Here is a 22,924-nt window from a genome sequence, read left to right as displayed (position 1 = left end):
TATTCTCTGTCACCACCACCTTAACTAGAAGAAGCTTGAAGCATGATGAGCTTAAAGACAGATGACTGTAGCCGTGTGCATAAGAGGCAAAATTGCAGAAGTACAGTAGAAAAAAACCGCATTAGATCTGCAGAAGTGGATGTTACCTGGTTTTATCTATGATACCTTGATCAGATGGTATAAGTCTGTTGACTGTTTGGCTGTATTTGTATTAATCATCTTAGTTCTGCTTTTCACAGTCTTTAGTGCAGGAGGAGAGCAGGTGGTCGTCGTGGTTGGGGAACTTGGACTCTATCCTGCAAGACTCAGACCATGCCTTTCATTCATCATGGGAGTGCCAGCTTTAGAAAAACTGTTCTGAGCTGCCAAATGCTTGTTGGAGAAAAGTAGCTTGGAAATATCCAAAAGAACCAGGTGGCCAAGAAGACCAACAGCATCCTGGCCTGTATCAGGAGTAGTGTGGCCAGCAGGACTAGGGAAGTGATTGGCCCCCTGTGCTTGACACTGGTGAGGCTGGACCTTGAATACTGTGTTCAGGTTTGGGCCTCTCACTACAAGAAAGACATTGAGATTCTGGAGCGAGTCCAGAGAAGGGCAACGAAGCTGGTGAGGGGTCTGGAGAACAGGTCTTATCAGGAGCAGCTGAGGGAGCAGGAACGGAGGCTCACACTGACCTCGTGGCTCAGTAGGTGGTTTTTGTCTGGTGAAGATGTATGTTTGTATAACACACTATGAACAGTTTCCCTGCTTTACACAGGACTGTTGAAGAAAGAAAAGATTTCCACTGTCTTAGTTTGTAAGGGGGATTTTTTTGTTGTTAGATTTCAGAACTTTTTCTCATCTACTTATTAGCCACTCTACGTCTCTCAGTAATCTGCATGTGAAGAAGACGCAATTCTGGTATCTCCTTCCCTGTCCATGTGTCAGGACACCAGCATTTTCACTTTGTCTTCCGGTGGGAACTTAAGACCCAGACCTGGGCTGAACAGAAATTTGTGCTGTAATAGAGAATAAAGGCTAATTCTGTGCTTCCTTCGGTGCTTTGCTTGTGAGGGCTGAAGTATTCTTTTCTTGTGTGTTCAGCAAGAAGGTTGGTTTTGGAGGGGATGGACCCAGGTTCTCCATTTGGGATCCTCTAGAGTTTTTAATTTAAAAGATGCTGCTCGTAAAAATCGTCTCCCAGGCGTGTCTTGGTCTGTGCCATTTTGCCCCAGAGGCAAAAGCAAATTGCTGCTGCTGAGCTTAAGGAGTGACTGGCCAGAAGTTGTTGGAAACTCTGGTGCCAGGCTTTGCAGCTCTCAGGACAGGTCAGGTCCCAGAAGGCAGATGGGAAAAAGGCACTTCCAAGGTCTCAAAACTTTCATTATTGCATAAATGAAGGAAACACACCTCTCATGTACATGCCTTGACCTCCTGTGTGATCTCTGCTGAGCTCTTGAAGCAGGGGCACTAATCTCTGAAAGCAGCTCTGCACTCTTATCTCCAGTGCTGCTCCTGCTCTTCCTTGTATAGTTGAAGTAGAGGAGAATCCTCCTTGAAAATTGATTTTTGAGCAGGGCGACTCACCTGACTATAAAGCACCACAAACATTATTATAGTCCAGGGGGAATATGGCCTGAGATGTGTTTTGATTGTTTTGAAACGATCCTACTCTACTCTCTCCCTGTTCGGCTGTTTGTGTTGCCTGCCTGCCTAAGTGCGCTAGGTTGAATGAAATAAGGCTTTTAAAAAATTGCAGAAGAGAGGATTTTGTATACTTCCCATTTCCATAATTCCTTAACTTCAGCTTCGGAAGTGCAAAACACCAAGACGGCGTTGCATGCACAGCTTCAGAGGGGCCCAGGCTGCCTCAGCTCCTCGGCTCCATGTTTGCTGGGTGGTTGGGTTTTGGTTTTTTTTTGCTTTCCCTGTGGGCTCTGAGAGGCTGTGGCTTAGCAGGTTGCCCTGCGCTGGCTTAAGCCACAGCAAATTCCCACGTCCCTGCTCTTAGCTCACAAGTGCTGTTAAGTAAAACACATCAGCTTAACCCTGGGTGGAAGAGGTACGTGCTGATGGGCTCTGCCCTCGTGTTTGCAGTGGCTTAGGCTTGCGTTAAGCTGCGGTCGCTCGCTGGTGGCACTCGGGATCAGCTGGAGAGCTAAACCCTCCCAAAGGTGAGATTGTAGAAGAGGGAGGGAGACGGAGAAGGAGAGATTTGTGAGCTGACTCACCTTGGCTCGCTGCCAGAGGTTATTGCCGCTGCAGGTGAGCGGTCAATGCGGAGTGTGGTGGTCTACAGCCCGCTGCTGCCCTCCCCGGCTGTCTCCCCCAGGCTGTGTTTTGGAGGGAGTTGGTGAGGGTGCTCGGCCGTGCCGTGCTGCCCGGCTGGGTGCCACCAGTGCTGTGGATGGGGCAGGGGGAGATCCTGTGGCCAGGGACACGCCAGGCAGAGGCCAGCGTGCAAGTGTCACCCTCGCCAGAGCTGCTGGAGCAGAGCAGTGCCACAGTGTGCCTGAATCTCATCCAGGTCTGCCTGGGGTGCCTTGCGACCACAGAGCCCAAATACAGAGCCCACCAAGGAACCGCATCACTCATGTCAGGTGCAGGGACATCCAGACTGTCACAAAGCATGAGTTTCCCTGTTGCAGGGAAGTGAAAACCCCTCTCCTTTGGGTTCTCATCTCACCACCTTGTGCCTTTTTTTTTTCTCCTTGCAGGCTGGTTTGCACCCTCCTTCTTAACAGAGGGCATCTACCTCGCAGAGCAGGATTGCAAAAAAAGCGTGCATGTGAGAGGGAATAAAGGTTTTCCTCCCTGCTGTGGCTGGGAGATGAAGGCAGACGTGAGGCCTGTGCTCTCTGTCCCTGCCACACACCCGGCTCGCCATGCTTGCCTCTCCGTCCCCGGTGTCTCTGCCTCTTGGGCCGCCTGTTGTCAGGGTTTGTTTCACCGATGCTCCAGCTAATTTTTGCTTAATGAACAAATGATGACTCTCCCTGCTGGGTGCTGCCTTGTCCTTTCACACCCCCACCCTTTCTAGTTTCTCTTTTTTTTTTTTTTTTCCCCCCTTTTAATGAGGTCACTTGAACTTCTCCACCTAAATTAGATGTCCTAATAACCAGATGCTCCTTGGGGTGTTTTTGGACGGAGTGGGTGGAGAGACAAGAAAGGAGCTTGTTAGCGAGAGCCTGCCTTCCCCTGCTCCCTAAAGCTGGTTCAGCTGAGAGCAGGGTGGTGATGTGGGACAGCAAAACAGACCACAGGCGTGAACCTGCGTCTGGCATCTGCCACACTGCGTCAGAAACAGTCGAGAGAAGGGGACCAGCAATTTTGGAAGAGCATCCACCACTCCCCCGTGGGACGAGGCTTGAAGACTGCTCTGAACAGCACTGTGCTGGTGGGGCTGGAGCCCCAGAGTAAAGCCTGGAGGGAAAGGGGAGGGCCGATGTCCTTTCTCCTGGAGCTGAAGCTCTCAGGAATCTGCAAGCAGTTGGGAATGCTATAGCTCCTCTGGGTCCATCAAGGACAAGCTGGAGCTGGGGCTGTGCACATCTGTTCCCCTTGCACGCACAAAGAGAAGGCGTTGCTCGGGGGGGCCAGGGGGTGCCTGCTGCCAACCCCTGTGGGTTCGTGTGGGGCTTGGGAAGCTGCGGGAGAGCATCGCTTTCCCGTATGCCTGGGGTGGGTGCACGGGCTTGCGACTGCACCATCCGTCTTGGGGGTCCCGTGCAGCTCGGGTGCGTGGCTTTGGCTGGGAAGCTGCTCTTGCAAGGCACGTCGTGGAGCGGGAGCAGGTTGTGCCATGGGATCCTCTGCTGCTGGCTGGGAAGGAGCACAGTGACAGCCTGGAAGGGGTGCAGGGCAGGCTGGGTGTGCGATTAACAGAGCCCGCGGCAAGCAAGGAGAAGTTCAGGCCCCAAGTCGGAAAGCTGACCTAATTTCCAGTTCTCAGGTCTTTTCTCTGATTCTCTTTTCCCCTTTCTTCCACATTATTTACTTTTTTTTTTCCTGCACCCTTTCCCACTGGCTGCTTGAACTTACCCAGTGGCTTTGGGACATGCATTTCTGTTGGCACAATCGTTCCAGCTAGTCGTTAATGTACAAACAAGGATACTATTGTAATCGGAGGATTTATTACTACTGCTGTGAAACAACTGCCATGCCGTCTTACTTAACTCTTCGGCTGCCCTCTTGTCTTCTGCCAGCAGCTGAATCAGTAACAAACTACCCTTTTAAAAAGCTGCAAGCATGCAAACTGGGGATGCATTATTTTATTTTTATTTTATTTTATTTTATTTTATTTTATTTTATTTTATTTTATTTTATTTTATTTTATTTTATTTTCCTGCTCTTACCACAGAATGTTGCAGTGATACAATTGGAGTTGACTGAAGTGCTTCACCCTATATTTCTTGATTGTGCAGCAGCTGAAAGTGACTTCATAGTCCAACTTCTCATTTAAAATAAGGTTTAGATATTTGCACTAGGATCAAAAGTATGTTCTAACTGCTTTTCTTTAGCCTTAGCCCACAGTGCAAATTCTGCTCAGCCCTTCAGGAGCTTGAAGTGAATTCCTTGACTAATTCAGAAAAGTGTATGACTTCTTACTTAATTTAGTTAGACAATTAGTAGCTGCCTTTCATTTAAACCTCTCTTAAACCATCCTTATTTCTTAATGCAGGTGGGGCTTTACTAAAGCAACGTAATCCCCAGACCAACCAGATTATTAACACTTGCTTTAGGTTTTCCCCGTGGTACCAGGAACCTGTTGCTATGTGTTGGTGGGCGAGGAAGAGAAACCGGAAGGTTTTGCATGGAGACCCCACACACTCAGTCACAGCAAAATTACATCTTGGGGTGGTCGGTTTGCCTTCTCAAATTCGGGTCCCAGGTAGGACCTTGGGCAGTGGGGAAAACTTAAAAGCAGCAATAACAGGAACACGGCTCTGCCTGCCCCAGGCCACCTGCGAGTTTTTAGTTGGGACTTAAAAATAAGGGTAGTGAAGGACACCACCTATTTGCTCAGTTTTGTCCACTTGCAAAGGCGACATTTGAGGGTCTTCATCAGTTTTGCAGCGTAACACAGCATGTGTTTTCCTCCATCCTGAAGACATTACATGAGCTTTTGATTGACGAGGAACAGCGGTGTCTGGTGTGCTGCAGCAGGTATGGATCGGCATGTACAGCTAATTGCCAGGCATGAGGGTTTGAGGGGATTACATTGCTAATCTAGATATCTTTCCTGCCTTATCACCACCCCTTCCTCCTGCCACACGCATGCACACGTATTTGGATCCTGTAAGGAAGGGAAATCAATAGTGGTGTGGGGGAGGGATATAAGGAGCGTGGCTCCGTGAGCGCTTGCAGTGTCTGGGAGAGGAGAGGTCCCTTCCAGCTGTTTCTGTGGCATTGTGGTGGCTCTGGTAGCAGACCCTCCTTCCCTGGGATGGCATGGGTGGTTGCAGGAGGGTTAGCAGACTGGTGAGGATAATAACAAAATGCTGCATCCCCAGGCTGCGGCGATGCTGTTCACGGTGCCATTTGGTGCCTGCCAGCGCTCACCTCTGGACCGGTGGCACTGGCATTGCGGTTCCTCTTGAGCAGCTTGTTTCTGTCTTGCGTGCACAGCCGGAGGGGCTGGGGAAGGAGGTTCATGGTGCTGAGCTGGGACCCCTGTGGGGCAACAAGATGTCGCAGGGCAGATGGGAACATAACTCTTGCTCTAATTCCCTGCAAAATCCAGAGCGCTATTTCTCAGCCACAAGCAGCTCCCTAGGAGTAGGGAGAACATGTATTTGCTCTTCCTGAGTAGTTCACACGACACTTGGCAAGCTTAGTTCTGCCCAGGTAGTATGAAGTGGGCAGCTGGGAACACAGGGTAGCACCATAGGGTGCCTCTAAAGTGTATCAGTGGGTAAAAGCTGTAATGAAATCCAAGGGAAGAAGAGGCTGGTGGGTTTTGCTTGTCCTGCAGTGGCCCTGAGATGGTCCTGCTGTGCTGGGTAGCCTGTGTAAGTTGTTCCACTCCTGAAGAGCCTACAGTGTAAGGCTACTGTGGCGCTGAGTGATTTTCACAGCGTTGTTTTACCAGCTCGAGCTAGGAAGCCTCTGGCTTCCAGCCTGACGCTCCTCCTGCATTGCTTAACAAGGAAACGGCATCTCAGGCAGGTTTGCTGCCTTGCCTGGGAGTAGGTGAAATGTTGGTAGCTCTCTGGTTTGTGCCTGGCACGTAAGAGCCACCCCTTGGGGGTGGTTGGGGTTTTGGATACCCAAGGATGAACCAGAGCCACCCTGGGGAAAAGAGAGATGCCTGTGTTGCCTTTGTCTGCCTGAGGCAGAGTTCAGCATGGCACTGGGAGCTGCTGGAAACGGGGCTGGTCCTGGGCCTCGGAGGAGAGCGCATTGGAGAATTTGAGGTGCTTGCTGAGGCCAGACCTGGGAACTCCAGTCTCTGCTCCCTGCTTTTTTTCTGGGAGACTGTAAGCCAGTTTCTTATCCTAAAGTAAGTGGCCTTAGTTCCCGATCTGTAAATGCTTTGTGTAGCTCATCAAGTGCTCATTGCTTGAGGTGTGTGCGTTTGAGGTAGGCTTGACTGGAGCTGTATGTGCAGGCTTCTTGAGGAGGGATGCCCATAGGCACCACCCTGGGGGAAAGAGGAGTATCTCCAGGCTCCCCCCTCCCCCTCCGCCTTGTCCTGGCAGCAGGGCCCTGGGACTCTCCCTCGCTGTGTCCCTGACACCCTCTAGTGGCAATATTTACATTTACTATTTCAGGAGCTCTCAAAAGCTGGGGGTGCTTTTGAGCACCCTTTGCTTAGCAGCCCACTCACTGCTGAGTAGCTGTTCCAGTGCCCTCTGCAGTAACCTGCAGCTTGGGAACTAATAGGAAATGCTGTATTTCTCGCCCTTTTTTTCGGTGCTATAAGTACAAGCTCAATGCTGTCAGCTGTGGCCAGGGGAGACTGGCCTGAGGATGGCTGTCGTGCAACAGGTTTGCTCCTGCCAACTGCTTTTCAGCTGCTCATCTCCCTGCCCAGCCACCCACTGCCAAAAGTAACCTTGATGTCGGAGAGAGGAGAGCTCTGCTGGCACCTCCAGGGGTCAGAACAGTGGCAGGGGTGCACTTGTGTTGGGGGACAAGGAGGAGGCAAGGCTGAATGCTGGGGGAAGTGCAAGGCAGGCTGCCTGGATGGCATGTTGAAAAGAGGGGAGAAACAGGCAGGAGCTGGGTGAGAAAGAGCAGGCGAGAGGATGTGTCCTGCAGTGCCCACCTCGGCTCTGATTCAGGTGGGGCCCCGCTGCCCATCACACAGCGATGACTCTCATCTAAGCTTACCCTTGCTTGCAGGTGGAGCTCGGCTTGCAGAGTGCCCCCGGAAACCCCGGTGCTTCCCATGGTGGGCAGCTGCAGGATGAATGCGGGCAGCTCGGCAGCGTGATGGCTGGCAGCAGAGCCAGGGCTCCTGGGTGGACACCATGCAAAGAGTTACTCATGTCCTGATACGCAGACTGATGTTCTTGAAGCCTGAGCAGGGTGACTGGCTTGGGAGGAACTTTCCTTCTGATAACACACCTCCCCACGTGCAGTGTCATGTCCTGGCGAGTGCCTTTGTGGCGTTCCCTGCTTGCATTTCTCTCCGTGACTTCCAGGCCTGATCTGCTCCAGCCTGATGGGTTAAGCCATGCCTGTATAGCCCCCTTGTTGGTGCAGGCCAGTGGGGTCTGTGCCTTGGGATGGTGCTTGAGCCCCTGCAGACCTGCAGCCCCGCTGCGGGAGTCCCCGGTGCTCCGCATCACTCAGAACGAAATGCTCGTTGGGCTTCTGAAATGAGCTGTGGCCTGCTGCCTCTTGAGAACGGCGTTTTCCCCTTTCTCTTACCCGCTTCCCCCCTCCCCAAACCTGGTACCCGAGGCGCATCTCGCCGTGTAAGTGAAACAGTCATTTGTGCATCGCTGGCCAAGCGCGAGAGCGGTGGTGCGGAGCACAGAGCCTTCCCACTGGCCTGGCCAGCTCAGGGTTCTTGTCTGTCCCTCCCGACGTCTGATGCTTCAGAAGCTGGGCTTTCATTTAGCAAGCGGGTCTTCAGTCCTCCTGGTTAGGAAGGTGACACTGACTGAATGTACGTCCATGCCAGGCTGATTTAAGAGAATGGCCTCAAAGCTGCATGCAACCCAAAAGGTCTTACCGATTCCTCTAACTGGGAGGATCTTGGTTGGCCTTTTTAGCCAAAAGAGCAGGAGGAATGCAGCACAGCGTGTCAGGTGTTACCACAGTTAAATTACAGCCTTTAACAGCACGCCGCTGCCTCCTGATTTTTCTCCAGGAAGGCATTTTGCAATAGCCTGCCCATGTGGTGTAAAAGATGCTAATCCTCCAGCCAGGTTATGACCTGGAAATATGAAATCACGGTTCCAGCTGGCGTAATGGTGCCTGTGCCAGCCTCTAACCTGCTCGGGGAACGGCGTGGCAAATGCTTGCTTGAGGCCCAGCCTTCGGACAGGCTTCCGGGCGTTACTCCTGGGGAGCGGGCAGCTCCGCGTCTGGCAAGCCAAGCGCCTGTCCCCTACTCGAGCGTGACCCAGCTTGTCCCACAGAGCCGGGCAGGCTCCCGGGGTGAGCAGCTCTCTGCTCGCTGCCTTGTGCTTAGCCAGGGAGGGGCTGCGTTGCTGAGCAGGGCTGGGCTGGGGGGTACACAGGCAACCAGTGGGGTGCGCAGGGCTCTCAAATTGGGGGAAGGAGGACAGGGCACACTTTATTCACAGATACCCACTTTCACCCCATAAGCTGTCCTGGGGTGGCTGGTGTAGCAGGGAGCTCTGCCTTCAAAGCAGCTCAGCAGGAAAGTAACTCCAGCGAAATGATGATCAGGTTTAATTTATTTAAATAATGTAAGAAAAGTTGTAAGAGCCCGTGGCTGCAGGGCAAAGAGAAAGGAGCTGCACAGCTCTGGAAATTATTCAGAAAGGTCTGAAATGAGAAATTTAAATCTTATCGTGCAGGCGGCATGAACTGGCAAGGTTAGTTGCTGCTGTCACTGCTGCTTTGCTGGGAGTCGGAGGGAAGGAGGAAAGGCGAAGCGAGGTGGGCTCCCAGCTGCAGTCTGCTGGAGGCTATGGCCAGTAGGCAGGGGACACGCCTTGGGTCCCCAGCGAGGAAGGTGACGAGGAAGATGACGGGAAGGGAGGAAGGAGGAGGTGCGGCTGCAGGGACAGGGGCAATGGCCTGCCATGTAAATGGCCTTACCAGGTACTTTCCATGCCAGGGGCAGTAAATTCCCTGGGTAGTCAATGCGTGGTGAAAGCGAATGCTCCCATCCAGGCTGGAAAATGGGAAGATTTCCCTCTTGTTTACTCCATCTCATGGCTTTTTTTCTTTCCCCTCGTCTGCTTTTGACTTTTCTGCCATAAGTAATCCCAGCGGTTGTCTTCACTGCAGCTCACCGCTTTCTGTAGCCCTGCCGGAATGAAACAGATGCAGCTCAGCTAATTTCATCAAACCTTCCAGTGCTGTCAATGAAACTGAACTGAGATATGTTAATTATCTCAGTATATCACCAGTATACGGTGAAACTGTGGGCATTAGCAGGCTTGCTAACGCTGCCTTGTCTGCAGAGCTGAGGAGAAGGCTTACATTCTTCTTTCCATGTGATGTTTCTTGAGACAATAAAGTCTAGAAAGACTTAGGAAAGCCTTATCTTCTGGTGGTAGAACCTCTTGCTAAAATCAAGATGCTTGCGAAAAGTAAGCAAGGCTAGGGGGCTGCAGTTTCTTTTTCATCCTGATTTTAGCGGCTGTACTTCCTTCCCTCCAGTTAATCAACTGGAAAAGTATCCAGCAGTTTTACTACCAAGTGCCTTGACATGGCTGCATCCCAGGAGCTGGCACTGGATGGGCTGCAATTGCACTGCTGCCCTCAGAGGAGCCACTTCCCTCCGCATGCAGAAACGCCTTCATTTGGCCTGAGGGGGTCTTTAAAATGTGAAATGATATAAACAAAGGAGAGGGGAATTGGATCTCCTGACTTTTTAAGAGGGAAGATTAAAGGAACTAAATAAGTTTAGCTTGGCCCCACCGGTAACTGAGTGAAGACCATGCCAGGTCTAAGGAATGGCTGAAGGATGTGGGCAGGAGGGAGGTCACAAAGCATGCTGGGGGGCACACATGAAGAGGAAGCCACCTGTGACAAAATGCCTCGATGGGATGCGGGTGTATTAAACTGTGCTGCACTGCAGCATGATGGAAAACCCAGTGTGGTCACTGGGACCATTGAGGAGGAATTTAAGCACAGCACTGGAGTATGTGCTGCAGGTCACAGTCTTTCCCAGCCAAGGGCTTTGGGGATGATTCTCTTCTTTTTGGGGCGTAGATGTGAGCCAACAGGGCTTTGCTAGTGATTAATGACAACCGTTAAAAGCAAGCTCTTCTCCCTTTAATGCCTCTGGGCTTTAGAGTCGGCATGTAGGTGTTGCTAACTCTTGGGCTGTGTTTCCCCGTACCCCTTTGCTGCAGTGATCCCGGACTCACTGCGAGTGACGGCAGTCCCGCAGACGCTGAACAAAGTGGAGCATGACTCCCTGGAGCTGAAGTGCGAGGTGTCCAAGAGCACGGCCCAGCACAGCCACGTCTCCATCGCCTGGTACCGGCAGCGAGGCAGCGAGGCGCCCGTGGAGGTCATCTCCCTCAGCCGTGACTTTGTATTGCGGGCCGGTAGTGCCTATGCCCAGCGGCAGGCCACAGGGGACGTTCGCTTGGACAAAGTTGGGGAAACCACCTCGAAGCTCACCATCTACAACCTCCACCCATCGGATCAAGGCGAGTTTTACTGTGAGGCGGCGGAGTGGATCCAGGATCCGGACAAGTCTTGGTATGCCATGACCCGCAAGCGTTCCCAGGGTGCCATCGTCAATGTGCAAGCCACCGGTCAGTGTCTCTTTTGCCTTTTCTTGCTCGGCTGGGTGGTGGGAGGAGGTGGAAAATGGGGCTGCGCCTTGTTAGGCAGCTGGGGCTCATCTGCCTCCTTTGCCGTGTGCCCCACTCGGGAGGCTGCAGGCAGGGGGAGGCAGGGCAAAGGAGATTCCAGCGCTGCCTGTGGGCAGGCTAGATGTCAGCAATTAGCAACCAGGGGACACCAGGACAACAAGGGGGTTTGGGGCTGACACAGGAGCTAAAACATACATCTTACGCGCTTGGTGCTAGCACAGGCAATGAGATTTTTGGTGAGGAGATAAGAGTGACACAGCAGAAAATAAAACTAAAACTTCCAGCAAGCACTTCTTTATTGCACAGGGTCCATTAGCAAGTCAAAATCCTTCTCCCAGCCTGCAGCACAGGTTCCTGCTAAGGATCTAAAGACCCAGCTGAGCTTCCTTCCTCTCTGATATCCCCAAAGGCCCTTGCCTCTTGACCCTGGCTGAGCAGGGTGTGAGTAGGACTAGGCTCCAGCTCGCATCCTGCAGTGCCACTGGGTGCTGGTGCCACAGCAGAGCTGCTCCTAAGAGTAAAGGCTGGAGGAAAGGGTTGTGACTGGGAATGCCTTGCAGCTGTTGCGTGCTGGGTAGCAAGCTGCCTCTCCCGCAGCACAGCCCATCTGGGCTCTCATAGTGAAAGCAAGACCCTTGCCCCTCCACCTGCATATGCATGTGTCCGAGGGATGTTGAGTACACAGAGAGTGGCAAGTTGTAGATACCACGCACAAGGTGTGCTGGCTGTCCTGGTGTGCTTTGCCATGCTAACATGAATTGGTCTGTCTCTTCCCAGATAAGGAGTTCAGCGTCCGGCTGGAGACAGAGAAGCGAACATACATTGTGGGTGAGCCGGTGGAGTTTCGGTGCATCCTGGAGGCGCAGAATGTCCCTGACCGCTACTTCTCTATCTCCTGGGCCTTCAACAGCTCCCTCATAGCCAGCCTGGGACCCAACGCTGTGCCGGTGCTCAACAACGAGTTTGCCCAGCGCGAGGCCCTGGGCCAGCTCAAGGTAGCCAAAGAAAGTGACAACGTTTTTGTGCTAAAGATCTACCGCCTTCGCCTTGAGGACAGTGGCAAGTACAACTGCCGAGTGACTGAGCGTGAGAAGACTGTGACAGGGGACTTCATCGACAAGGAGAGCAAGCGGCCAAAGAACATCCCCATCACCGTCCTGCCGCTCAGTAAGTAGAGACTGGCCCGTCCCCTCCTGGGGCCATTGCTCTACTGGGCAGCTTGCTGGTGAGGGTGTGATTTGCCCATACTTTGGCAGTGGGGAAGAGGGAGGATAAGAGTTTGCATGCTCTGGAGGCTTGAAATCCCAACTCAAAAGATTTTTTTTTTTTTTTTTTTTTTTTGTTGGGAAGAGGACAATAGAGAAGGAGGGACATGTGTCAGGTTCGTAGGTGGGGAAACTTGCCCCCACCTTGATAATGGCCCCAAGCTGGCAGTTTTGGCCTTGAGCTGAAGGTGCGTGTGACTTGCTCTTCACACCTCTTGCCTTGTTCTGCAGGGAGCTGCATGCTCGAAAGTACTCATCACGTGTAACGGGGAGACCAGCTTATCCTAAGAGATTTGGTTTATCGTAAGAGCTGCTAGGTTCCTGCAGGCCGTTCAGTGTCTGTTGTTCAGCTGTCTTGCAAAGCAGCTGTACTGGGAGAAACCAGAGTTCATGTGCTCCTCGAGCCCCAGTTTGCTCTTCAGCACGGAGCTCTGTCGTGGTCACTGATGAAAACAACCCTGCCGGAGGCTTACCTGAATGCCTTTTATGTTTGTCAGACAAACGTGATAAATACAGAAATAACGGGGTGAAAGGAGAGGGTCCACTGACTCATTCCTTGTTTTGCCCTCTGAAGCTCAGGTAGCTGTGGCATGATGGACCATGCACATGTTGCTCAGGCTACCCTGGCAGTTGGCTTTGACCAAGCAGAGGGTAGCTGCAAGAGAATTTTGTGTGATGTTTGCCTCCTGTCTCTTAGGTTTGTAGGGAAATGCAGCTCTTTCCTCTAGCTTTTTTTCCCTTCCTCATTTCTCCAAAAGAAATTCTTTTTCTTTTCTCTCCTACCAATATTTGATCTCATTTGTTTGGCTTTGAAAATCACTCTAGCTAGAGTGGACCTGCACTGGACAAATGTCTCGAATGTAGTGCTCCTAGGAACAGCCACCTTTCAGACAGATTTCATTCTTGCCATTTGATAGATCGCCAGCTCTGGGAACAAATGTGATGATTTTTCAAGGGTGCTAAGTGTCCATAACTCCAACGGAAGAGAGCAGGAGTAATCAGCACTCAGTATCTCTGAAAAACCAGCCATAAAGCCTTACATCTCTGAGAAGCTCAGGATACCAGGTTTTTTTGATGTTACGAAACATTGATAGCTACCTCTAGTGTCACTAGAGGTGGGACTTTGGGAGAGCTTCTCCCAAAAGGTGTTGTAGGGATGGACGTGGCAGGATGGTGATCAGGATGATGTGAATTGAAAAGCCCAGGGAGCTGGAAGCTTTTTTTGGCAGAGCCGGTTGCATGCATTGCATGTTGTAGCAACACAAATTCCCTCAAGTTTTGCTGAGATTCCATCCCGGACCTGCGACCAGAAGATGCAGCAGTGTCTCATGAGCCATAGGCAGAGAGATTTCTCCCAGCTTTGGCCTACACATGCTTTGAGTGTGCAAGTCACCAGGAGCAGCTCGCTGCCCACAAGCTGGTTTTGGATGCGGTCATGCATGAGGTTAAGATGTGCCTGGACCCAAATGCGTGGGCAGTTTCCTGCACCTGGTAGAAAGCCTCTCTGGCCGGCAGCGTCCTTCTTGCAGACCGAGAAGTGGCGAGTGTGTATCATCTCCCCTGTGTGTATGCGTTTCTCTCCTTAGAGACCAGCATCTCCTTGGAGATTATCAACAACGCCAGCAATGTTTTGGAGGGGGAGAGCCTGCGCTTTGGCTGCAACGTGCGCTCAGGCTTTGGGCCCCAAAGCCGCCTCTCCGTCGCCTGGCAGCTGGTGGACAGGCTGAACCGGCGCAGCGACATTGTGCGTCTGGATCGGGAGGGCACCCTGCAGCCGGGTCCCTCCTACGCTGAGCGCAGCAGCTACGGGGGCATCCAGGTGGAGCAGGTCCGGCCCGGCTCCTTCACCCTGGAGATCTTCAACAGCATCAAGGCGGACGAGGGCCACTACGAGTGCCGGGTGGCCGAGTGGACGCGGACGCTGGATGGGGAGTGGCAGATGGTTGGGGAGCGGCACGCGGGCACCCCGGTGTCCATCACTGCTCTGGGTGAGTACTCAAGGCGCGGGGGCTGCAGGACCGTGCTCCCCACGTGCCCGGCCACCAGGAGGTCACCTGCGAATAACTGGGGCTGCTCACAGCACTCCTGCCCTTGCTTGCTGGCAAAATGGAGGTACCCAGCAGCCCAACCTCAGCTGCTGGTAGGTTGGTGCAAAATGCCTGCGTGCCCCGTTGCGTGTGGGGGCAAAGTCTGAGGGGTGGCTGGGGCAGGAGGAAAGCAGGGGGTGGCTAAGGAGAGCGGCAGTGCTTCCAGCATCCTTCCAAGGAAAGAGGCTGCCAGTTCCACACTGTGTTTCCTCAGCATTGGAGCTGGGCTATGGGCAGTGCAGTGGTGGTGGTCCATTGGCAGCCCGTGGGCATCGAAGCTGCCTTGGCTGCCCTGGGTGAACCTTACCTCCACTTGCCAGACCAGGAGAGCAAAATGCTGGGCTTCTGTCGGCCCGTCCACCAGAAATGGCAAGCATCTGTGACAGCATCAGAAGCCTGCAGAAGACATGGGTCAGGAACAGTCCTTACTGCTTCGGCAAGGAGGCACTGAGCTGCTGGCCAGGAACCACAACGTTGTCCATCCACGACTGAGCCAAACTAGGACCTGGGATCACTGCAGCTGGTACTCTGCTCTGCCAAAGGGCTCCTCCATTTCAAACACGGTGAAACCACATCAGTTTAGGAGAGGGCAGGTAGGGCATTAGGGATTTTGCATGGATCGTGAATTAATTTGGTCCCACTCAGGCCTTGCTATATTAAGTCCTGGACTAGTTCCCAAAGTGCTCCGCAGGTGACTGAAGAAGGGATGACTGCTCCTATGAGGCCACTCATTTGCAGAATGCCAGGGCTATAAACAATTGCAGAACTCTATTGAAAGGTCGAGGTAGGAATTTTTGGGATTTTTTTTTTTGGTTCGCTGCAGTATTAATCTTAAGCTTTGTCAAGATGTGTAAGAGACCAGACTTCAAAGTTGTATCGTGTTCTGATTAAAATCTTGCTTTTTTCCTCCTTTCCTCCCCTTCACTTTTGACCTTCTTTCAGAGGCTGTTCTGTCTGGCGATAGAAATCTTTGCTGTATAGCTTCCAAAAACAGGTAGGGACACTAGTTTGTAAAGAACTAAAGGCAGATTCTAATCTGGTTTCAACAGCATCTTCCTCATCAGGTCAGCAGCATTTGGCCTGCTGTAAGTCCACGTAGCAGCCCTTCTCTTTACTCTGCTGCTTGCAGAAGTGTTGAGATTAAGTGCTGAGATTTTAAAATGTATCACTTTTGTCAAAATTTAAGATGTTCGGAATTGCCTGTCAGTTCCAGAAGATGTGATGGAAAGGAAGTTTTCCCCTTCACTCCCTGTCCCAGAGAAATTGCCGGCTACTGAGCACGATCTGTCAAGTCCTAAGAAATTCCTAGGTCCTCTTCCTATAACTAGCAAAGCATAAGTAGCTCATGAAAATTTAGTGGAGAAAATATTGAGTATTGTTTCATTGATGCTGAATCTCATATTTTTTGTTCAGTGTAATGCTTTTGAAGCGTCCTGAGAAACTCAAATGGAAGGTGCTAAGAAAGAGCAAGAGAGGTTTACAGCTGCAGAAATTGCTAGTAAAAAAAAATGCAGTAAATTTAGTGACACTCACATTTCAAGTTAAGGTCTAATCGTTTGCCAGCCTGCCAGGGTAAGAAACTCTTTAGCTGAACCAGCACAGATGATGTTCAAACCCATAAATCTATCTGCAGGGTGGTTCAGCAGCAATAGCCAGAAGAGAGATGTGCTGTCAGATGAGACCAGATGTCCCTGAACTTCTGAGGATCTCGAGTGCCCAGCAGGGACTTCAGTCTCTGGCTGGCTGGGGAAGGAGGGGCAGGCAGGGTGAAGGAGGGCTGCTCTATTGTTTTAGAGAGGTCTTGCAGAAAACCTGCCTGCTTTTATGCGTCACTCCTCTACTTTTGTACCAAGTCCCGAAGGAAGAAGGGCCACTGTGTGTTAACCTAAGTGCCATGAGGCTGATGGTTAAGTTGGGGACCCGAGAAACACACCTAGCTTTCACACAGCAGCGAAGAGAAGTCCCTTCACGAAGCTTCCTTGCCCATGACAACTGGAGATTAAACTTTGTGAAGTCAGCTGATCTTGATGAAATTAAGTTGGCTTTTGAGGGCCATCGCTGGCTCAGCGGTGCTCTGAGCTGCGCCTGGTAACACACTTGCTGGGGCAGGAGGGCTGCTGCAGAGCCTGAAGGTAAGGGCTTCTGTGGGGATGAGATGCAGCAGTCCTGCAGGGGAGACAGCCTGGGTCTCACTCTCCTGTCTGGGTAATCGCTCAACATATTGCAAGAAGCTTTAATCCCAAAGATTGACCTGTTTTCTCAGCAATTACGTGTTCCAGAGCTCTGGTACGGTGGTGCCATGGGGCTGTGGAGGCACTTGCTGGAAGCATACAGATACGGCGGTGTCCCTGCTGCGGGTGAGCTCCTGGCTCGCCTCTTGAACTGTAATTTCAAGCTGGTGGCGGGCTGAAGCTCTGTACTGATCCAGAAGACATTCCTGTTTCTGCTGGGCGCTGGCTGGGCTCTCCCCTGTGACGGTCACTGTGCCAGGTGCCAGGAAGGCCGGTGCTGCAGGGGGAGGGAGGACAGCTGGTAGCCAGCATGGGACACCCCGTGGAGCCTCCCGGGAAGGAAGCGCTTCTTGGGCATGTTGCCGGTAGAAAGCAAGGTCCCTGCTAGATCTGCTGGCGCACTGAACTGATTGGAAGAGAAGAAAATATTTCTCTCTGCAACTCGGAACAAATGAGCAATGGAAATACTCTGACCCAAAATGTAAGCCGGTCAACTGGGAATATGTTATCTTCAAATTACTAATAGACTGATGGAAACTCCCGCAAATAAACAAAGTGCTGGGGGTAGACAAGTAAAAATGTATTGACAGGCTTGCAGAGTAGTGGAAATGTGAGGATAACTGCATAAAGCTGTTCTGGAGCTGTGATCTGGAAGAGAACATAAGCTGTGCTGTGTGAAGAACAGGAGCAACCAGCTTCTCTCTCTTTCCATTGCCTCCATCCTGGGGTTTCGTAACCGCTGCCATCTCTCCGATGCATGAACAAAGGCTGCTACTTCTTGCTTTCCTCATCTTTCCCTAGCTGCAGCAACCTGGGGTGGGGGACAGGGTGGGGGACGGGGTGGGGACCCCCTGCCTGGGAGGTGGATGTGGATCGCGGGGTCTGCGAGCGGTCAGGCTGGCACTGGGCAGCTGCTCTGCCCACCACTGCTCCCTTGCTGCCACGCTGCTGCGTTTCCCTAGGGGGCTTTGGCAGCGTGCAGAGGCTGGATGCTCATCCCCTGGGTCTCGGGGGAGCTTGCGCCTCTGGGCAGAAGTTAAGCGTGATCCCGCAGCCAGTGCTGACACCGGCAGTCACTGCTACGCAGACACTGAAGTGTGTCTTTGCTGCTGCTGTTCATGCCACTTCACAATTGCAAACGAGGAGCCGACACAACGCGAGCAGCTGATTATTCCAGGCCCACAGCTGGATGACCACGCTCTAGCTTTTGCATGCTAACAGCAGGGCCTCATTAGGCAGGTGTCTCTCAAAGCCCTTTTCTCTCTTTCCGCAGAGGCCGGCTTTGCTGTCACGGCTATCTCCCGCACCCCCGGGGTGACCTACAACGAGTCCTTCGACCTCCAGTGCATCATCAAGCCCCACTACCCATCATGGGTACCGGTGTCAGTGACGTGGCGTTTCCAGCCGGCGGGCAGCACCGAGTTTCACGACCTGGTCACCTTCACGCGTGACGGTGGGGTCCAGTGGGGCGACAGGTACGCAGGTTTCCGGACCCGCACTGCCATTGAGAAAGTTGAGTCCAGCAACAACGTGCGCCTGAGCATCAGCAGGGCAAGCGACACAGAGGCCGGCAAGTACCAGTGTGTGGCTGAGCTCTGGAGAAAGAACTACAATAGCAGCTGGACACGGCTGGCGGACAGGACCTCAAACCTGCTGGAAATCAGGGTCCTGCGGCCAGGTGAGTGCCAAGAGCGTGTGAAAGGGTCTGGGGTGGGCATCATGGGGACGAGGTACATACCAGTCCTGCAGTGGTTTCTCCAGAGCAAGGACCGCTCTTGTGGCTACAACTGACATCTCGCGCTTGTGTGTGGCTCAGGTGGGACTGCTCGGCTCTTCGGCTGCGGGTATGTTGGAGACCCTTTATCCACCTCTGGGGAACTGGGTCCTCTCTTTGCTCTCTGTGTGCTGTTCATGGTGTCTTCTTCTGGGAAGAGAGGTGACTGCAGCTGAATCCAGTCTCTAGGCTGTTCTTGTGAGGCTGAGATGGCTTCAGGTTGCCACCTCCATTCTTCAGAGCAGACTAACCTGGGGAAAAGAGGAGAGGGACAGGGCAGACAGGATCATGGAAGAGAGTGATGCTCCCACCAAAGCCTGCATGTGCATACGTGAGGCGCTGGAGCTCTTGTCTTGTAGCTGGCTGCATCTGTCACTCTGCTGGAGGCATGTTCAAAACCAGCTTGTTATCAAAGAGCCCTTTCTAGCTGGAAGTCACCAAGGCCATGGGTGCCGATGCAGAGTGTGCAACACCTAGGCAACAGTCACCTGACTTGGGAGGGAGAGTCAGGAAACCTACAAGGTGCTTATGCTCCATGTACAGCCTTCTGTAGGCCTTGTCACTGATGTTTTGGTGGTGCCTTCTCCGTTAAGGGTGAAAAGATACGTGGTCAGGGCAGCTCTTGGCTACCACTGAGCCGAACAGTTTATTGCTGTCTCAGCCTTAGGGCTGGAGTTGATGTCTGGAGTGAGGCTTTTTGCACTTTCAGGACTCTTGGCTCAGGTCCTTGCAGCATGGTCATGTTCCTGTGCAGATGGACTCCTTCCTAGGGTCTGTCTTCTGGCTTGGTTTTTGTGCTTTTCACTTCAGTGGCCCTTTTCATACTCTCCTCCGCCTTCCCCAACCCTTAGCATGACTTTGGGAAAGCCAAGGGATGCTACATGCTCCAGGCACCTCATGAGCTCTCCATCCTCTTTCTTCCCTCCCTCCTTCATTGCCCTCATCTCCAGGTTAATCTTCTCCATTTATCTTGATTATCCTGCCTTGTAATACATGTTTTACTGCTCACAAGGTCAGGTTGGTGATGTTCATCATTTTAGCATATTTCCCTAGGAAACAGCGTTCACTGGATATGGTCCCTGGAGTAATATGCTTCTTCATAGCACATCTCTGTGCATGCATATGTGTATGAAACAGGGAAAAAAAGAGAAATCTTTGATAACAGCTTCCAGAAGAGAGCCTCTGTGTCACAGCTCAGAGTGGCCAGAAATTTAAAGGACATTTAAACCATGCTTTGGCAGCTGGTTCTTCTTTACTGGAGCAGTAATCATCAAGTGATTTCTTAACAGAACAAGTTATCTAGGTCTCTGTGTTTTTTACCTCTCGCTGTCTCCCTGCTGCTCAACAAACTACTGCTACACAAATCTTAGCTGTCAGTCCAATGAGCCTTGCATAATGTATGTAGTTTTATGGGCCACAAGAGGATGGAGGAGAAAAGGGGGGCACCTCAGAGCATCCCCAGCTCCATGGTTGTGCTCTCTCTGGGTTTTGTTTCCATGTCCCAGGCAGCCTCTGAGAGCAGGTGGTTGACGTTCTCCACAAATGCAATGCTGGCAGTCATACCAGTGACTGCTGTGGTTTTCTGGTTTTGCAGGCTGCAGAAGGTCATCTCATGTTGTTGTTGGGTCTTTGGCTGGATAATCTTCAGAGAGGATTCAGGATGATGTGGGAAACGCCTTCCTAGGTCACCTCTGAATGAACATCCAAGTGCCCTCACAGTCAGACCTGTGCTGGTGAAGCAGGTGCTGGTTTTCAGATTAATATCTAAGGCTTCTTCAAAAGGTGTGTCATTCAGGACCCCTGAAAGACTGAACACCTGAGAGTGCTCAGTCTAAGTCTGTGGCTCTGTAGTCACCTTAATCTGACATAAATTCTGGCTGCTATTGGATGCCTTAGTCCTAGCTTTCTTCTTCCCTTTGCCACTACCTCCTGCCTTGACCCATACGCCAGTGCATTTGGGGTGAACTATCTGCACTACCAATCCACTAAAGGACACCATAAAGAAGGTCTTTTGGCAAACTGAGACAATATGTGTTTCCAGATTGGGATTCTAGTTTCCTCTTAAACCCCTGCTCCCTGTTTGTCAGAGTGACCTTTCTATTTGACAGGTTCCAGGTGCAGACGTGGCAATCGGTATATGCCAGCCTTTAAAGTGTGCTCAGGTGAGAAAAGTAAAATAGTGGCTGCCTGATTGCTTCATTAATCTCTTCATTTTGTAAAATCCCACATCCTCAAGGGGCAGGGTGTTGGAACTTCTCCTGGTGCGTCAGTTTGCTGTTGCAGTGCTCAGGGTTTCTCTTCTTGGCACTCTCGCGGACTGGTATTTCTCCTGCTGCTGTCTCGTGGCCAACAGATAGTGTTGAGGAAAAACCAGCAGCTTGAAATACTCAATTCCCTTCCTGCTCCTGAGAAGAAACAAGCAGTATTTGAAAAATGAAACATGCAGCTCCTGAAGGAGGGAGCCAATAAGGCAGGCAATGAGAGCATTCAGAACCCAGGTCTGAATACGAGGTCTGTAGGTGGGATGGCACAAGTGTCCTGCATGGCATCTGGAGACAGATTTGGTCTTTGAGTGTGACACTCCTGGCCCCTTGGGCATGAAGCCACTAAGGACTGGCAGTGTGAGGAAAAGCCCTATAAAAGGTGCTGGCCTGCATGTGTGAGACCTTATAGAGAATTTAGGTTTCGCCAGGGTGTGGTGTTCATGACTTGCCGGTGTGTGAAAGCTCACCCGCAGCAGCAGTAGGATCTGAAGCTCCCTTTCATGGCCTGTTCCTTGGTGTCAGGCAAGCCTGCATACCTTGGGTTGCAGGGCAGAGGGATGGTTGTGCACAGGTAGGGGCACGCAGCCCCAGGTAGCTAGTGTGTGCTTGCTGGGAGGTGAGTGCTGGGTTTTAACTTCTGTAGGCTGGGGCAGAAATCCAGGCTGGTGTGGGGGTCTGTCAAGCAGAATTGTGGACTGGACTGGCTAGATTGCCTGTGGCCATTTTGTGTCCTTAGAGCACAGTGCTCTCCTTGTTACTTCCATCTCTTGAGCTGGCTGTTGTTTCTTTCTCAGTGAGTTCATGTTGCAGCAGAGGGAGAGGAACAATAAAAGGACGACTCAGTTCACGCCAGCTGTTTCGCCAAAGCCAAAGCTGGCAGGAGACCATGCACAGGAACGTGGGCTGAGCTTGGAGTGAGACCCAAGTGCAGGGGTGGAGATTTCTTCCCACCCACATCCTTGTGTTTGGGGCACCCCTTCTGCTGTGATATCTGGCCTCTGAAACCCCCAGTTCTTTCATCCCTGACAGCTGGGGCTTGCCTCGAGGGCTCACCACCCCTTTCCCCTCTTCTAGACCTTCTTCACCATCCCTTCTAGAGATGTTTCCTTGCCTTTAGTGCACTTGCCCCTTTCCAGGTGGAGAAAAGCATCCTCCGTGCAAACTTTATCAGTCAGGACAGATGTGTCCTGTCCTTGGAGGCGACAGCTGTAGTGACTCCCTGGCACTTGCTGATCTCTTGGGTTTTAGGGGAGGCAGAGGTGCCAGCGGTTCTGACCCTGGAAGCGTTTGGATTTGGGCTGAGCTCTTGGTGTGAGGATGCTGGCCGAGCAGTACCCCCTCGCTGCTCTCTGCCCCCTTCCTCATGCAGCATGGAGAGGGAATGGTGCCTGGGCTCCAGGTCCTGCCTAAGGGAGGAAGGTGGTAGATAGATGCATGGGAGTCAAGGAGAGACCTGAGGGCTGTCAGGCGGGCTCTGTTCCTGGCTCCTGCTTGGATCTTGCTTCTTCCTGCCAGGTTTTCAGGAATGGAACTGCTGAGATGGGAGGTGCTGTCTGGGAGCAGCGTGTGTCTGTGCGGTCTGTGGGACTCAGACAAGGGCAGCAGACAGTCTCTGGCGGCACAGTGCATGATGGGGACTGTGCTGCAATCTGGTCAGGCTAGGACATCTGGATAGGACTCTTTTGGCAAGGAGGGTTGATCATATTTGTGCTGTTGTATTAGATTGCCATTGTCCTTGTGTGCATTACCACGCTTATCTTTCACCTACAGCACAAGCAAGGGGGTGATTCGGCAGAGATTTGAGAGAGCCTGGGGTCTGAGCGCTGGGGAGTCTCTCTGGCAACAGCAGAGTGAAAAAGCAGGGCTTTTCATGCAAGCACGAGGTTGTGGCAAATCCTCCCTGAGCATCCTCCTCAACCCTTTCATACTCGGGCACAGACCTGCCATCCTGACCTGCAGGGCACCTACCTTGCCATGCCTCTGTGCTCTTCCCACCCCTCCGTCCTTGCGTCGTCTCTCAGCCAGTTCCTTCGTGACTAATCCTGGAGCAGGCACATGGGGAGAAGCTGCAGTCGCCTCTATAAATCTGCCCTCTTGCTGCCCGGTTTTTGACAGTAATGAACGTGGGAGGAGGGATGAGGAGGGGTGGCGGGGGATGATAACCGAGCAGACGCCAGGGGTGCTGGGCTCCTCGCTGCTTTTTTGCAAGCCAGGCTACGGCAGATTGATTGACCTGGGAGCCGTCAAGCAAACAAGGCAGTCAGGCTCTTCATTAGAGCATTAATTAGCTTCCGGGAACTCTCCAGGGGCTGTTTCGTAAGGTTTGGTTTATTAGGAGCTGTCAA

General features: G+C 52.1%; 1 protein-coding gene across 3 annotated transcripts in view; it reads left to right on the top strand.

The window, feature by feature from the left end:
- The window catches only part of IGSF3 (immunoglobulin superfamily member 3), a 104,298-nt gene that overhangs the window by 56,909 nt on the left and 24,465 nt on the right, over window positions 1-22,924 (top strand). For 2 of the 3 annotated variants that reach the window (XM_054187710.1, XM_054187718.1), the window contains exons 3-6: window positions 10,488-10,898; window positions 11,736-12,125; window positions 13,810-14,211; window positions 17,815-18,219. In XM_054187710.1, coding sequence (XP_054043685.1) covers window positions 10,488-10,898; window positions 11,736-12,125; window positions 13,810-14,211; window positions 17,815-18,219 — 1,608 coding nt within the window. The remainder of the gene's footprint in view (window positions 1-10,487; window positions 10,899-11,735; window positions 12,126-13,809; window positions 14,212-17,814; window positions 18,220-22,924) is intronic. The other variant, XM_054187725.1, reaches the window with a different exon arrangement.

Source organism: Rissa tridactyla, chromosome 1, assembly GCF_028500815.1.
Source record: "Rissa tridactyla isolate bRisTri1 chromosome 1, bRisTri1.patW.cur.20221130, whole genome shotgun sequence".
Taxonomy (NCBI): Eukaryota; Metazoa; Chordata; class Aves; order Charadriiformes; family Laridae; genus Rissa; species Rissa tridactyla.
The sequence above is the reverse complement of the archived record's forward strand: the minus strand, read 5'-3'. Positions and strand labels throughout refer to the sequence as shown.